Source organism: Pyrgilauda ruficollis, unplaced genomic scaffold (genome assembly GCF_017590135.1).
Source record: "Pyrgilauda ruficollis isolate IOZ18807 unplaced genomic scaffold, ASM1759013v1 scaffold4, whole genome shotgun sequence".
In the NCBI taxonomy this organism is placed as follows: Eukaryota; Metazoa; Chordata; class Aves; order Passeriformes; family Passeridae; genus Pyrgilauda; species Pyrgilauda ruficollis.
In genome coordinates this window covers 22,561,056-22,577,541 of record NW_024525489.1, presented here as the reverse complement: position 1 = coordinate 22,577,541, position 16,486 = coordinate 22,561,056, and the positions used below count along the sequence as shown (strand labels likewise).

At 45.3% G+C, this 16,486-nt stretch overlaps 1 protein-coding gene across 1 annotated transcript in view; it reads left to right on the top strand.

The window, feature by feature from the left end:
• COMMD1 (copper metabolism domain containing 1) overlaps window positions 1–9,102 on the top strand; it is a 59,004-nt gene extending 49,902 nt beyond the window's left edge. Inside the window, exon 3 of the mRNA XM_041477153.1 lies at window positions 8,972–9,102. Within this exon, the coding sequence (XP_041333087.1) occupies window positions 8,972–9,079 (108 nt within the window). The 3' untranslated portion in view covers window positions 9,080–9,102. The remainder of the gene's footprint in view (window positions 1–8,971) is intronic.
• The last annotated feature ends 7,384 nt before the right edge of the window (window positions 9,103–16,486 follow it).

Genomic DNA, 16,486 nt, shown 5'->3' with positions numbered 1-16,486 from the left:
CATGGAAAATAAATTGTTTTAGGGTTACAGTATCAGCGATGGAAAGAGAGACAGGGACTCGGTGTGATGGTCAAAGAATCCAAATTTATTGTGAAGTACAAATGCTTATATAGTATTTTAGGAAGGCTAGCAATGTTTTACTACCATTGGGTTAATCATCACATAAACAAACTCACACATTTTAAACATCTCTTGCTTGCAGACGTCTTGATGTCATTTTCTTTTACCGGTAAGTCAGTCTGATTGAATCTTCTTGCAATCTTTATTTAATCCTCAAAGTTCTGTTTGCCTTGCCAAGGCATGCTGTTATCAAATCTCTTATGCTAACCAGGTCCAAAGTCCATCATGTGTCTTGTGTCCCAATACCCCAATATTACAGAACCATAGAATGATTTGGGTTGGCAGAGGATATTCATTTTTACTCAGCTTTTATATTTGGGCAGGACATTAATGGATTCCTGAGTCATTTATGTAACACATAAACATGAAAGAGCTGTGGAGGAGCAAGAGTGATCTGTTTTGGGGCTACAAACCAAATTATTCAGCCTGCAAGCCAGCAGTACTCTCTGCCAGAATATGCCAGAATCCAAGTCTCACAGCCTCCTAAAGGTCAGGAATTCTGTGCTCAGGTTTTTAGTGCATTCTTTAACTGTGGGATTATTTCTAAATGCAGATTACTTTAACTGTGTTGATTAGTTTGCTATAAAAGTAATTCTTACCCCCTGAGTTCATTCCGGTTTTCCTGGTATTGTTTATTGCAGTAACAGAGAGGAATGTGGTTGACGCTGATTTGATTAAATAAAAAGTTACATTAAAAGCACAGAAATTTCATTGTGTCTTTAGGAGTTAACCAAGTTCCTGGTCTTGGAGATACCCTGTAACAAAAACATGCCCCAGTGGCAGGGAGGGTTTGATGCTGTGATAGGGTACTTTCTGAAACATTTAAGAAAATGGTAAATAATAACCTAAAGTAGTTGAAGCTTTATTCTGAGAAAGTGTGGGGGGCTTATGATAATGAGTGGTTTGATTTTAATTTTTTTGTCATGATTCCCATGTTAGGTAATAGGTAGATGTAAGTGTAATGAAAATTAATTCCAGATCTAAAGAATGTTCTCACTAGAAAAGCTGGATTTAGTGTAAAAGCAGAAGATACATCACTAAGGACTCTTTTTCTTAGACTAATTTCACACTACAATTAAGAGCTACTAGACTGAAAAAACAAAGGCTAGCCTAGTTATTGGGACATAAAACATGTCTAGGGAAAGCTGTAGACTGATATTTCACAGCTCCATGAGCAGCCATGGCACAAGAAAACAAGGACAGCTGTCAAACAAGGTAGAAAAATGTAGATCACAAGTGAGGAAGGGCATTTACCCTCCAAGGTCCCCTGCAGAGGACTCTGAGAGGAGAGCACCTCACCTTGCAGTGGTTCCACTGAGAGACTCTGTTAGTGGAGAGCTGACACAGCAGGCAGGGCCTGAATAAGTGATGATGGAGCTTTCTCATCGCTGGTACCCTTGTGAGAGAGCCTGATGCCCTGCCAGAAATGGAGCTTTTAAATAGTTTTTGTATGGTTTTCAATGTAGTATATATAATTGTATCAACTACATATGTGTATATTCTTGTAGAGTTATATATTGGGGTTTTTTTTAATTTAGTTTTTTAATACATGTTTTGTTTCAAATCTCACAGTCATGCAAAGGTAATTTAATATTTTTTTATGCTGGCTTTATGTGCTTCCATGTACAGTTTGATGAAGCTTGCAGATATCACTGGTTTGTTGTTTTTCTTTTTCCTTTTGAAACCTCTTCATACATTTGTTAGTTAATGATTTTAGCTCTGTTTACACCTTTGTTTAAATAGCAGCTGGCTCGAGACCCAGCCAGAGTTGCATACCGGGTCTCCAAGACAGTGTCATTAGCCTAAGCAGGTTAATTGATTTATTTGGTATGCCATCACACCTATTTAACTCAAGCCAGTCAAGCAGCAGAGGAAAAACGTTAAAGATTAAACAGTCCACATTCACTGTTATAGGGTTTGAAAGAGCTGGAGCTCAGCTGTGCTTTCAAATCTGCTGGAATTAAAATGGAAACATTTGGTGTGCCTGCTTTGACAAAACAGTGTCTGTAGGGGCAGAGAGGGGGTCAGAAGAGTCTGTGCTTTTGCATTATTTTTTAGAAACAGTTCAGATACAGAGAGGTTTCACTTTTCATTCCTGTAGCAGGAGTTAGATCACAACACTTTCTGTTCCCTTGTCTCAATTCTATTCCTATCTCAGAAGGCAGAAGTTCTGGCAGTGCCTTTGTCTGTGATTACCCAGCCCTGTATTTAGTGGCCTTCAGCTATGACCTGCCTACATGGTCGGTATTTCCCATGCCAGGCTGGATCCTTCCCCAGACTGCTTTGCCCATACCCAAGATCAAGACTATGAGGGAAAAAATACTTTGGAGGTTTCTCCTTAAATACTTTTTTTTTTTTTTAATAGGAAGTGCTGTAATGCAGGGAGGGTGTTGAGGAAAAAAAAAAAAAACAAAGCTCAAGGTGACTGCAAGGTCAGAAAGGTGCTTCTTGATGCCCTTATGAAAAAGAATTACCTTAAAAATTTAGGATACTCTGAACACCTCAAGGTAGAGTTTTTGTCCAACAGCTCAATTCCAAGAGGATTTAGCCTAAACTGAGCATGTTCCAGAATGCAGATGCAGCATTATACAGAGTCAAACATCCACCAATCCACCACTCTTCAGTGAGGGAGAGCCATAAAGGGTTTTCTGTTCTGTGAAGCTCCTGTGACTGCAGCAGATTTTGTGGGGTAGCCTGAGCCTCAGGTAGCTGAAGATGTTGTGAAAGGGTGTTGGAGGAACCAGGTGAGCAGGCTTAGCAAACAGCAATCGATCAGGTGAGGCCAGACAAAAAGTCACAGGCATGACCTTGCAAAGAGTCATCCATAAATGAGAAAGAAATCTGCTTTTTGTCAGCATAAACAGGTCCTTTTTTCTGCATTGTGTTGGTTCCAGCAGAACTGTGGCTTTTATAACCTTTCCTTTCTGACCACAGCAGTCTGCCCTCAGCACTGGAATGTTTGCCTCCCCTGATCAGCCAAGGGTCTGAGGGACATCCACAGTGCAGGAGCAGTGTCCTCACAGCATCTGGGAGCTGTGGTTAGCACTGAGTGAACAGAAATCAGGGATCACTCATCCCAAACCTGGGCTGGACATCCAGCACTCGTTCATTGCCAGCCTCTGTTTCCACACTGTGGTGGAAGGGTTTTGGGGGGAACAGTGGGTAAGAAACCCCTGGAGTGATGAGTCTGTGCAGGGGCAGCTCACAGGGCAGGGCACTTGGGGTAGGATGTGGGGAATGCATAGGGTCAGAAGCCAGAAACAGTGTGAATCAGTGTGATTCTTTTAAAAAATCAAAAAGAGAGAAATTGGAAGGTTTACAGAAACCAATGAAAGTTAATATCACCAGAGGCATATAAGAAGAGGCTTTCATCAAAGTATTGTCCTTTTTTCTTGTTAATTATTAAGAATCATGTTATTCTTGTTAGCTCTTTAATGTGAAATGTATAAAAGCTACAGAGTATGCTACCTTCTAATTAGTTATACTGCTTAAATTATGGTTTGGCTTGGTTTTTCTTCAACACTTGCTGAAAAGAAAGCTGCACCTCCAAAAGGCACAGGGAGCAGCAGGTAAAAGCTGCATCCATAAATGCTCATTTTTCATGTAGGATATAAAATATGAGATAGACTATTTTCAGGAGGCTGATATGTAAAAGGAATGACATTACATTTGCTATGCAGTATCAGGGATCTACTTTTATCCTTTGGAATTGTTCCATTCTCTGCAATCTTTAATCTGCTTAATCTGTGATATTACAGGCTTGATGTTACATTAAAGGTATTAAAAATCTGCAATAGAGTTAACTTTTTTTTTTTTTAAGGGGATGTAATAATAATTTGCCTAAGAGGTTCCTGGTTCATGTAATACCAAAATAATGGAGAATTAAAAGGCACTTGCAGTTACAAATATTTGTGCTTTATTTTATACAGTATTATGGAAATGAATTGCACTTTACATTAAAGTTTTTGAAGGGCATGATTGTAGATATCTAGCAAAAATAGCTCTAAATTGAATTAAAAATAATGAACTTAGTATTGTCAGAAAAGTGGGAGTGTGAAGTCAATGGATTGTAATCTGTTGCATTTTTTTGTGGAATTATCTAGATTTTGCTGTCATTTATCATATGCCCCAGTATATCTTGCTGAATATTAATGAATATAAAAATAACTCCAGAACTTTGCAGTGGGATCACAATTGATGCAGTGTGATAGAAGAATTGATGCAGCATCTCACACTTTCGTCATTCTGCATTGGTTTGGGGCAACTTTTGTGGTTTTATTGTCTTTTAACTACTTATCAGATGTTTCTAAGATGAGAATCTAAATGGCAAAAATAAATTGTTCTCATAAACTTCTGACATGAAATATTTGCACCCAGTGGAACTATCCAGTTTAATGTCCTATTACTGTGATTTTTGAAGAAGGAAATACAAGCTAAAATCCAAGGTTTTTCTTCCTTTTGGATCATTCATGCAAGGTGCATATTGTGTATTGTGACATTCCTGCAGCAGATGTTTTCCTGGAAGAGGGGATGGGAGAGAGCTCTGCACATGTGACAGGACAGGTCCCTCTGACCCAGGCAGCCCTGGGGAGTCACCTGGGAATGGTGAGCACCAGGTGTCAGGGAGAGGCCACCCAGAGAAAGGTTTGGAAGCAAGTTTATAGTGCAGGGAGGGGTGAATTTTTCAGGGTTTATTTTATGCCATTGGGCAGCACAGTACAGAATTTCCACAGTAATGAGTAAGGATATTCTGCAGTGAAGGAAGGCTTCTGTGATAGAGCTTGGCAGCATCATTGCAAAAAATTACTTCTGGATGTGCCTTTTGCAGGGAGAATGTGTCCTTGCACTGTTAAAAAGTGTCTAATTTACATTTTGAATTTCTGATTATGTCGAGATTCTGGGGGGCAGGGGGTGTGGTGTTTAATTTCTTTTCTCTTGCCTTTTTTGGTATTGGGGAGGGCATTTGGATTTTTTTTTTTCCTATCCCTTCCCCCCATTTTTTTTTCTTTTTTTCTTTTTCTTTTTTTAAAGTTAAGATTTGCATTTGTGTACCATGCAAGCCTGTGAGCAGGTACTGGCTCAGGCAAAAGCTGCTCTGGTGCTGAGCCATGAGGATGGTGGCTCACAGTTGACCATTACTGACCAGTGAACCTCATGGACCTGCTGGGATGAGTCCAGAGGAGAGTGATGAAGATGTTGCCAGGGCTGGAGCACCTCAGCCAGGCTGAGGCAGTTTGGGTTGCTCAGCATGGAGAAGACTCTGGAGAGACCTTGGAGCCCCTTCCAGTACTTCCAGGAGAGCTGGAGAGGGACTTTGGACACAGTCATGGAGTGACAGGACAAGGGGAATGGTTTTAAACTAAGAGAGAGATGGTTCAGAGTAAATGTTGGGAAGAAATTCTTGACTGTGAGGGTGGTGAGGCACAGTTTCCCCAGAGAAGTTGTGGATGCCCCATCCCTGGAAGTGTTCAAAGCTGGGTTGGACGGGGCTTGGAGCGACCTGGTCTAGTGGAAGGTGTCCCTGCCCAGGGATGAGCTTTAAGGTCCTTTCCAACCCAAGCCATCCTGTGATTCTGTGATTGATTTTCCTGCTGAAATACAATTACACTTATGACTTGGGATAACATTTACAGGATAGTCCTGCAGGTGTTTTATTGGAATAGTATTTACATGGAATTAGCAAATTTGGAGGAAATAGGAAAGTTGACATTACCAAATAAACCAGACTTCTGGCAACAGCAGGTTACCTAAGCCCCTGCAGGTGTTTTCTTTTACGCCTGGGAAGCAATGTCTTAACACTTGTTTGCAAAATTGGACAAAAAAAAATATCAGCAGTGGATTTATTCTGAAACGAGTATTTTGTCTTTTATGTTTAATTAATGCCTTGGAACCAAAATGACATTTGTTTGTGTCCGTGGGTGTTGCTGGGGGAGCTGATGTGCTGTGAATTCTCGGGCTCGTTTGCTGTGTGCTGGCTCCGAGTCCCGGCTCAGTGATGTCTTGGGGACCAGCTCCTTGTTTTATTTATCCCACACCGGCTTTGGTGTTTCAGCCTAATTTGCTGGTAATGGGAACAGTCAGATATTCATCTGTGCTAACACAACTCTGGTTTAACCGGAGCCCTGCGCTTTGGTACGAGCTAAGCCCAAAATGTCCAGAACGGCAGCACTTCTGAACTCTCCTACTTTTTGATTGGAATTCTGACCTTTTTTTTTTTTTTTTTTTTTTTTTTTGTTTTTTTTTTTAAAAAAAAAAAAAAAAAAAAAAAAAAACACCAAACTGGGGAGGCTGAAAATGAATGTGGGTTCTTAATCACAAAAAGGTACCAGGCTGTTTTGAAGGCAAGTTTGGCGACATTACAAATTAGGTTTTTACATATACGAGAAGCTAAATCTTTAAAAGATCCTACTCTAAGGCAAAACGTAAAATAATAGAAGAGAATAAAACCTCTTCCGGAGCAGTGCGGTTGCATTGCCTGGCAGGCTCTGCAGAGCACATGGCTGCACTGCCTGCTCCAAAAGGATCGGAGCTAAGCCCCTCCAGTCCTCCCAGTGCTCCGGGAAGCAGCCGCCTGGGTGCACAAGTCCAGAAGCATCGGCTGGCTGGCTGTGTTTGCACACAGGCTCCCCAAGCTGATGCTTTCGCACTGTCTGAAGAGCGCTTTCCTGGTAATTCAAGCTGGGATAATTCCTTTACAAAGAACCGCTAATGATCTTACAAGCACCGCATCGAGTTGAGGCGGCTTCGAAGAGTGGGTCTGGCGCCTTGGCTGGTGGCTTTGAAATGCTGAATGTTGTTGTAGGGTCCTCCAGATCAAGGGGAAATGAATATGCGTACAGTGACATGCGAATTCTGAGGGGTTCCTTTCTGTTCTTCCAATGTAGTGGACAAAACTTAGAAATATAACTTGTATCAAAGTTGCTAGAAAGCATTTTAAGTAGCTGGCCAAACTGATACAATAGAGAACAATCGTAATTTTTTTAAGTTTTTCGTTTGTGAGGGTTGGTTTTCTAAAAATACATGGGGTTTTTAAGTATAGTTACTGAGACAGAAAAAGTCGTGCTTCTTTTAGTCTCTCATATAAATATTTTTGCAGCACTGTTGTTGCAGCTCCTAGAAAACCTGATTCAAGGCTGGGGGCAGTTTGTGTTTCTTGGATGTTTTGTTTTTCTGCTCCTTTTTATAGGCCGGGCTCGGGTGTGAAAGGGGAGGAGGGGTGGGAAAGTGTGGAGGGACAAAACCAAGGCGGCTGCAGGAAATAGGGGTCCTTTCCCACACCTTCCTCTGGGCATCGGCTTCCCAGCTTTCCCTTCCCTGAAGCTGAAGCCCAGGTTCCAGCCCGGGCAGCAGCAGTCCTGGGCTTGTCTGTGACTGATTTTGGTTTTGCTTAACTCCGAGGAGGCTGAATTATTTTTTAGCAGTAGGAAGGAGCATAAGGGATGCCTTTTTTCCTGCTGAGGATGAGCAGGGATACCATTTGTCCTGCTCCTGGAGGATGTCTTAGGGAAGGAATAAGGATTTCTGTATTTCGTAGCTCCATCTTATTTTTGTTTCATTTTTCATGGGGGAGATAAACTAACAAAGCATTAAATAAAACTGAAGCTCAGTTCTGAGCAGCCTGATTTACAGCCCTCTTGGGTCAGGTTTTAGGTTGGTGCACTTGAGAGTGGATAACTAGACACTGTCCAGCCCACATGGGAGAGTTTTAGCTGCTTTATAGCTAAAAGAATGTTTCGTGAGTGCACTTACACTTGTATGAAGGGGCAGTGTCTGTGTGTAATCAAAGAGTTGTGTGTAATCAAAGAGTTTTGTTTTGATCAACTTACATTCCTTTTGACTGACAAAACCTGAAGAGGGGAACAAAAAAAAAAAAAGTCCTCTTCATGCCTTAGGCTCAGGCAAAAACATCTCCTCCAGAAGTAGGTGCTGCCACCTCATCCTGTCCACTCACATTCCCCCTGTGATTAAGCCATGGAATCAGCTTTAGCAGATCTCCAAGGTTGCACAGGCAGCCCTGGCCTGATTAAATCTGTCGATGGGCTCATACGACTGGGCATGCAGAGTTGTGGCTGGAAAGCCTGAGAAGTCACCAGGAGCTTGGCCTTGGAGGTCATCCCATGGAGGACCAGGTCCCTGCATAGCACGGCGCTGCCACTCCCTCCCCGAAGGTCAGGACAGAAACCAGCCCCTGGCTGGAACACACGTGGAGCAATGAGAGGTCAGGTTACTGAGAGCTCTTGTCGGATCTTGGCTGTGAAAGGAGACTTGAAATGTGTTACAGATACTGGGACTATTTTGGGGCGGTGAGAAAAGCTGCTCCTCCTGCAGGAGCTGTTGTGTGAAAGCCTGCTCTGGACTTTTCTAGTCAGGTCTGGAAAAGCAAGGATGCTAAAGCTGGGGAGATCCAGCAGGAGCTGAAGAGGCATTGGCTCTGCAGTCCCAGTTTGCAGCGGTTGCTCAGGGCAGGCTGACACTGTCCGGGTCTGCTGGTGTCCACGGAGAATGGTTCACTCAGCGAGGGTCTGGGTCTGTCTTCTGCATGGTGCTCCTCAAAGCCTCAGGGATTGCTTGAGAGCTTACTTTTCCAGTGCTTCCTAATCAAGGAATGCTGTGAGACATACTCCAGGATTTTGTTCAAACTTTCTTATGCAGTCTCCTGCAAACACATCTGCCTCAGGCAGATCCCACCTGGATTTTTATCACCAATACAAATTAGTGCTCCTAATCAGACAGGAAAATGCAAGAAAGTCCATTGACAAATGGAGTTAAACTGTCAAATTCCTCACCAAACTTCTGCACAGGGATCAAACATAATTTTTTTTCTCAAATATTGTTCTCTCTTCTTTTGTAGGAATCAGAGTTTCTCTGCCTGGAGTTTGATGAGGCCAAGGTGAGCCAGATGCTGAAGAAACTGTCAGAAATAGAGGAAAGTATGACTTTGTTGACTCAGACTACTTAATCAAATAAAGAGATTGCAACTTACAAAGAAATGACCCTTGGTACGTTTTCATAAATCCTATTTCAGCACATAAATAGGGGGTGATGGTTAAATACAGATTATAACCCCAAGAATGGGCTAAATCACACTGTGAAGCTTTCTCATCCCCTCCTCCCAACCTGTTTTCCAAGGCAGCAGCAACACGGTTTCCACAAAGCTTTACATAATCAGGCCTTGGGGTGTAGCACAGCTTTTCTCTTTATCTCCTCAGTCACTTCTGGAGTGCTCCAGATGCTGTGGATGCTGGGCTGGATGAACAGCAAAGGTAATTGGCCAGTTGTGGCAGAGGAGAAATGAGCAGAAGAAACAGGCAGATTAGGGGGAACTCATGTTTATGCTTCCAAACCAGGGACTTTATAGAACAAATCCACCTCTGTGAGCTCTGTCTGCTTAGAGTTAAAGCCCAGAAAAAGCAGATGAAGTGCAGGGAGTTCAGGGAGGAGAAGAGGCACAAACACCTCTCTGTACCTGTGAGCTCCGTGCTGCCAAGGATTCAGTGGTTCCCAAGGGCTGGCCAACCTGACTGCAGAAGCCAGGGGACAATCAGGGGAACAACTCCTGGGCAATGGGAGGTGCTGGTTTTCCAAAAGGAACAGTCCTGCATTTGCAGAGCGCCTGATGCAGCTATTTGCTGGATGGTGCCTTCAAAGGCACCTCTGATCTGCTTCCCCAAAGACCATCCAGCCTCATCACCTTCTGGCCCTTGGGCTGTAGTGGTGCAGCCCTGGCACGGAGCTGCACTCTGCCTTTGAGGGGCCAGTGCTTTGTCAGAGCGCAGCTGAACTTGGCTGCTCTTAGTCCTGTTTTTCATGGCTTGGTTTGACCTGAGAAAGCCTCAGATGGAACCCAAGGTTTCTAAGTGCATACAGGCTCAGCTCGGAATGTGGGTAAAGGAAAGTGCCCTTGGCAGCCCGTCAGCCTGAGGCCTTATCAGTAAAACACTTGTGTGAGTGAAGAAATCTGCCAGAGGCAGGTCAGGGGCACAGGATCTGAGCTGCCTGGATGGCTCCTGGCTGTTGCAGTGCCCACATCTGCGCTGGAACACCCAGCTGCAGAGCAGCTGCTGCCCCTGTGCTGACAGAGGCTCCCAGAAGGGTTTCCAGTTCCCTGTGTTTCCCTTCAGGGCTGTGACCTTGCCAGCCTGGTCACAGCAGGGTGTCCCACCGCACTGAAGTGGCTCAGCAGGAGCTGAGCCTGAGCAGGCCAACACTTGGACAGAACAGGATGGAAGGATCTCCTTCCAGCAGAGCTGCCTGGTGGTCCTTAAAAAGGTGACAGTCCTGGCTCCTGGTTTGCTCTGTCCCTTGACTGGAAGGTGTGTACACACATTTGGTTGGAGGCTACATTGCTTCTTGCCATTTTATATTTGCTTTATAAGCAACCTCCTCCTGAGCTAAAATTACATTGAGAGCTTGTACCAATATAGAGATGACAACATAAAATGTTCTCGTGCCATAGCTAAAGCACTCCTCATCGCTTCTCCTTGAGAATTTATTGCTTGTGGAGTTGCCAGATTGCACTTGGACACAAAATCTCTTCAGAGCAAGGGAAGGGCACCTTTTCCCATCTGCCTGGTCAGAAGGGGAAACATCCCTCCAGCCAATTTGAGTCCCTGCACAGGGAATTAACATTTCCTTTGCTGTGCTTGTCCCACTGCTGCCTTTTCTCTTAGAGCCTCCTGGTTCTGCCCTCTCATCTCATGGAGCCCCCAGCACCTCTGTTTTCCCAGCTGCCTTCAGCTGATTCCTGTCAGAGAGGAACCGGGCTGTAACCACAAACTGTTCCTTGTGCTGCTCCCTGAGCCCCTGGCTGCAGCACTGCTGTGAAATGAGTGCTTTGTGATTCTCTGAGCTTTCTGTTGCCTTTTTCAACTAAGTTCATTCAAGTGCTTTCTGTGTTTTAGGACATATTTAAAAAAAAAAAATTAAGGTCAGGGAAGGATCATGATCTTAAGTAGCTTGCACTGTGTCAAACATACTTATTGTTTTATTTTAACATGGTCAGAGGATAGGAAAATGTGCTATAAATGGAAATTAAAGAGAAACAAACTGGGAACAGATGTCAGGAAGTATTATTTCATGCAAAGAATAATAAATATGTGGAATGGCTAACAAGGCAAGGAGGCTGAGGCAAAAAGTCTAGGGGACATTTAAGAATTAATTGGATACTTTCTTAGTTGAGGTCTGAAGTGGTATGTTTTTATGGGTGGATGCTTCTCTCCCTTCCTGATCTTCCCTCCCCTGGATACCTAACTGTCCTCATTTTCTTCTTGGTGGATCTTTCTAAATTAGTGTGCAAAACAAAAAAATAAAAAAAGAAAAAAAAAGCACTGAGTTGAGGACCACACTGCTCAGTCCTTGGTAGTCACTGGGCAGCAAAATTGTTCCTGCTTCACCAAGTTTGATGTGGTAGGGAAGGGGATGCTGTGCTTCCTGATGTTGTAATCCTCAGCTGCTGCTGGGACACGAGGCCAGGTCTGCTCCTTGGCAGGGCCGTGCCTTCCTGCTGAGGTGGTTTCTGTGTGTACATCCACGTGCCCCTGCCTGCGGTGTTCCGAGCCTGGTGGCTGAACCTGCAGGGGACAAGGCCTCTGGTGCCACTCTGCTTTGCTTCCTTGAGTGAAAGGCACAAGCACCCATGGCTTTTGTTGGGATGTCACTTGCTATCTGTGGTCCTGCTAAATATCTGTGTGGTGCTGGCACATGACAGCTCCTCTTCCGGAGAGATTTCACAAATCCTCCCCCAAAGCCCAGATGTAAACCAGACTCATCCTGAATGCATGGCCAGGCAATTCCTGCAGTGGCTGGGGCCACACGTGGCTGCTGGAATCCTGCATGGATCCAGCTGGGCAGACACCCCAGCACAGCCCCGGGGCCTCATCCAGCTTTGGAGACCACTGTGGTTCCTGCCGTGGCCCCAGCTCCTGTGCCCATGTGCTAAGCCAGGCCAGCAGTGTGGCACCAGGGCCATCACCTCCTCCTCTTCCTCCTTCCTTCAGGGAAGCAGGCAGGCATCACTTCACAGCAAGGGAACGAGCAGCCCAGCACAGCCAGAGGGAGAAAGGGAGGGAGAAGCAGCAGGAAGAAAGGCTGAAGGAGGGAATCCCACCTGAGGGAGGCTTTCCTGCCAGGGAAGGAGCGAGGACACAACTACTAGCAGCTCCAGTGTCCTTAGGCTCAGGAAGCTGTCCAGCTGGCAGACACTGGGGCTGGGGCAGGCTTGGCTCCCACCGGGGGCTGGGGTTTGGTCCAGCCTGCCCCGTGGTGGCTGCGGCGGGGCCGGGCCGGGGCTGCGGCTGCGGCAGGGGCCAGCCCCGGCGGAGCGGCTCTCGGCTGCTGGCCCGCTGTGGCTGGCGCTCCGGGTGACAGGGGCCGCTGTCCCCGCGGTGAGCAGAGGCGGCTGCCGCAGCCCTGGCACCGCTGGGTCCCGGTGACTCAGCCCACGCGCGATGCTCGGCCCGGCCCGGCCCCGCCGCCTCGCACGGAGCTTCTGCTGCAGCCTTCAGCTTCCTTTCCGTGTCCCTCAATCACACATTGCACCTCTGGCAAGCCCCGCACTCGCTCTCTGCTTGGCAAGACCATTACTCTTAGTGCAATTTTCTCTTTTCTTGGTCTGCATATGCCCAGAACTGCTAAGGTTTTAAAGTGTTTTTCTAGGATATCTGTATTTGAAAAAAGAAAAAAAAATGGCTTAGGCACACCAAATCTAAGCCAAGCGAGTGCTGGTTTTCGTAATGTTTCGGGCCAAGGAAAGCGGCAGATGATGATATACTTATTTTACGTTGGTGTTGATTTACTTTCTGATTATTCAGGTAGCTTAGTCTCTTTTTTTTTTTTTTTTTTTTTTTTAGGGATGTTTTTTTTTTTTTTTTTTTTTTTTTTTTTTTTTTTTTTTTTTTCTTACGGGCCCTTTTGCAAGTGTAAATAATAGTGTGTATGCTCTCATTGTGTTTCACACAATGGGAAGGATTTCGCAGGAGCCCGTAATCTCCACATCTCACTGTGCTTGGACTTTTTAAATAAAGTGATTGATATTTTGAGATATTTTCTTTTCTGTGTGTCAATTCTTTGCTGCCTATTGATAAAACAAATTGCTCACCATTTTTCTGAGGAGATTTCCTGATTTAAGAATTTACTAACCATTGTAGGTGTGCAAGTATCTGAGAAGTTTTACCCCAAGGCTCACACTGGCCATAGATTGCTCCCAGAAATGTTTTCTTCCCCTTCTGGGGAGTTTCAACAGTTTATTTATTCATTCCAATATTTATGAAGAGGTCCTCAGTGCTGCGGACAGAGGGAGCCTTTTGAATAAGGGGAAAGCAGTGGTCCTGTAGCAGCAGCCACTGATGACTTTTTAATGTGTTGTGTTTCGTGTGGCTTGAGACTGGAAAAACAGGCGAGGGCTCCTTGCCTTGAAGCTGGGCCTGTTAAAATCCTCCTCAAAAATTATTCCCAAATCCCAGGGAAGTGTGGCTGGGAGTGTCATTTAATCCAATGTGGAGGCTAGAGCTGTGCTCCTGGGTCTCCCTCACTGTGCTGGATGGGGGTAAAGATGACAGCACAGGGGGACAGGCAGCCGTCACCATCAGTGCACCTCCCCTCAGTGCACCAAAATCCAGCTGTTTCCACCCATGCAGGTCACGCTGCTTCAGCCAATCTTTGCCAAAGCTGTGGAAGAGGGCCCCTCTCCTCAAAAAGGACACACAATACCAAAGATGCCTTTTCCCAGTAGCGTGAATCCTGTGGGTGATTCCCCAGGGCCACAGAAATCGCAGAGGACACGGTGTGTCACCCCCCATGGAAAGGTGGCAAGAGGGACACAGCTGCAGCCTCAGCTCTGAACTGCCAGTGCCACTTGGGCAGTGTTATTTTGGGATATCACCTGAGCTTGTTGTCCAAGCACAAAATCTTTGGTGGTGCTGTGGAGCTTCCCTCCAGATGTGATGGGGCTGACCAACGCCAAGCTCAAGGCCCCAGATGCTTTCCCCTTCCTCCTTTCTTTTAGTGGTAGGAAGGCAGATCTTGCAGTGCAAGAATTTGCAGGAAAACAGGTTTGTAGGCATGTCAGGGGTGGAGATCCCACCTGGGGGTTTTGACCCTGCAGCATTTGCAGGGTTATTGCAACAACCAGAGGTCCCTGAAATGTGGAGCTGTCAGAGGGCATCTATCAGCAAGGAGATACAAGAGAGATTTCCCCAAAGAAGTTTTCCTGTTTATTATTTTCTCTGCACACAGGTGACTTGGTACTTGCATTTTAATTGCCTTAGTGGCCAGCAGCACTGGAACTTCCAGCACTCAGCCATTAGCTCTTGTAATGGGATGGTATTGGAGAATACATAAAAACAGGTAATTGCATAAATGGCATTTTTGGATGCCAGCAAGTGCCTCAGACCTCTCGAGGAGTGACATTTTACAGGAGTGGATGGGAGAAAAACAGCAATCGCAGCACAAAACCAAAATCCATAGTGTTTCTGAGAGGAGCCTGGGAGGCAAAAATAATTTCCTGAGTTTTCTGACCAGTTGGCAGCCCTGGCTGAACACAGCACTGCCAGGAAACTATATAGTGCATTATAGTGCATTTCAGTAATTAGTGGCACTTTTCCTGCCTGGCAAATCAAACCTCGAGGGCATTAGAGCCTTCATGGCGTCTCTGCTCTTGGCAGCAAAAGGGACAAATAAGCAAAGCCACCTCAGGAGTGGATGAGTGGCCCAGGCAGAGAGAGAGAGAGAGAGAGGTCTCTGCTTGATCCCAGCCACCTGCATGTGCTCAGGGCTCTCCCTGCACTCACAGAATGCAGCAGCCACCCCATCACCCTCTGAAAAATATGTGGTGGCCTCCTCCAGGCATGTCCCTAAAATAAACTCACTCCTGCAGGACCTCAGAACAAATCTGCATTTTTCTGTGGCTGAGGAACGAGGTGTGTAGAGTTAATCTCCTGCTCCAAGATCCTGTGAGGCAATGGCATGCAGAAGTACAAGGTAAAAAAATACCTCTAGAACCAGTGGCTGGGAACTGTAAATACCTTCCAGGCAGTCCTTAGGCACATCAGGAGATGAGCAAGGAAAGCAACTGGAATTTATAAACTTGCATAATTAATTATTCTTTGCAAAGAGAACAAACATTCCCATGTTCCAGCTCTCTTAGGGCCTTTGACAATTGGGCTCCTTTCTGTAAATAATGTTATGTAAGTTTATACATTTCAGTTAGTGCTTGTTCTAGCCTCTTCACAGCCCAAGGATGTTTTCACTCCAGTTTATTATTTCAGCTGTGGACAGATTATTTTGCCCTGGTGCATCTATAATGCGATTTAAATTAAGATGCTTGCAAGCAGTGTAACAGTAGTGAAATAGTGAATGGAAAACATTGGTACATACCCAGGGAGGACGAAAGAAATAACTTAGCTTTACGTTGCAGCACTGGGCAAAGTGTCTGCTCCCTTCCCCACCCGGCAGGACAGGATTCCTCTGTTTGAAGAAAAAACCTGTGAAGGACCAGTGCTGTACCCGGGCTGCATTGCAGGGCTGCTGGAGACATTGTGTAATGGCCATGGATGCTTTTATTCCAGAGCACGGGAGCACCTTTGAGTCATCCAACAGCCCTGTAACTGCAGCGTGCTGCAATCAGAGCTGCCTGAAATGCTTAACCCCAATGGCTTAATCTCCAGCCATTCCAAATTAGTACAGCTCCATTAACTCCAGAGGACTATTTACATGGGGGAGGTTAAATGTGTACAGGATCAGGCACAAAACCTGCAGTGATTCCGTACTTGGGGCAGTGGTTTACTGATTTACAAAGCTAGCTCTCATCTCTGCTGGTTTCTGAAGTTTATTTATAGTGAGCACATCCATGTCAGGGGAATTTCTCCATCAAGCAGCATAGGGAAAGCCCTTCATCAACTCCAGTTATGCTGCTGATCCCAGTCCCTGATGCAGGAGATATCTTCCCTCCATGTCATTCTTCACTAACCTGTGGCTGTGAGGCTGGATGTTAAAACTTGATGTGTGGCTTATTTAATTTCCCTTTGTTCTGTTTTTTATTTCTGAATTATTATATTATCTATTATCTGCAGATCCTTCAATAGCAGGAGAAAACCTTTGTGATCTCCTCCTTTGATCTATTGTAATTCTGATGCGCTGGGGGTCACATCCTTAACCCCATGGGCTGGGCAGTAAGGAGTGTGTCTACGTCAGCACTGAGGCATGGTAGATAGCCCATGGCCTCTGGGGTGGCTTTTAGAAGCACAAATCCACCTGAAATGGTTACAGGAGAAAAATGGCAGGTCTTGAGAGAAACCAGGTGAGTCATGAGCGCCTGGTGGAAGAAGCCATCGGCAGCGGCGGGATGGTGCAGGACAGCGAGCTGGGAGTG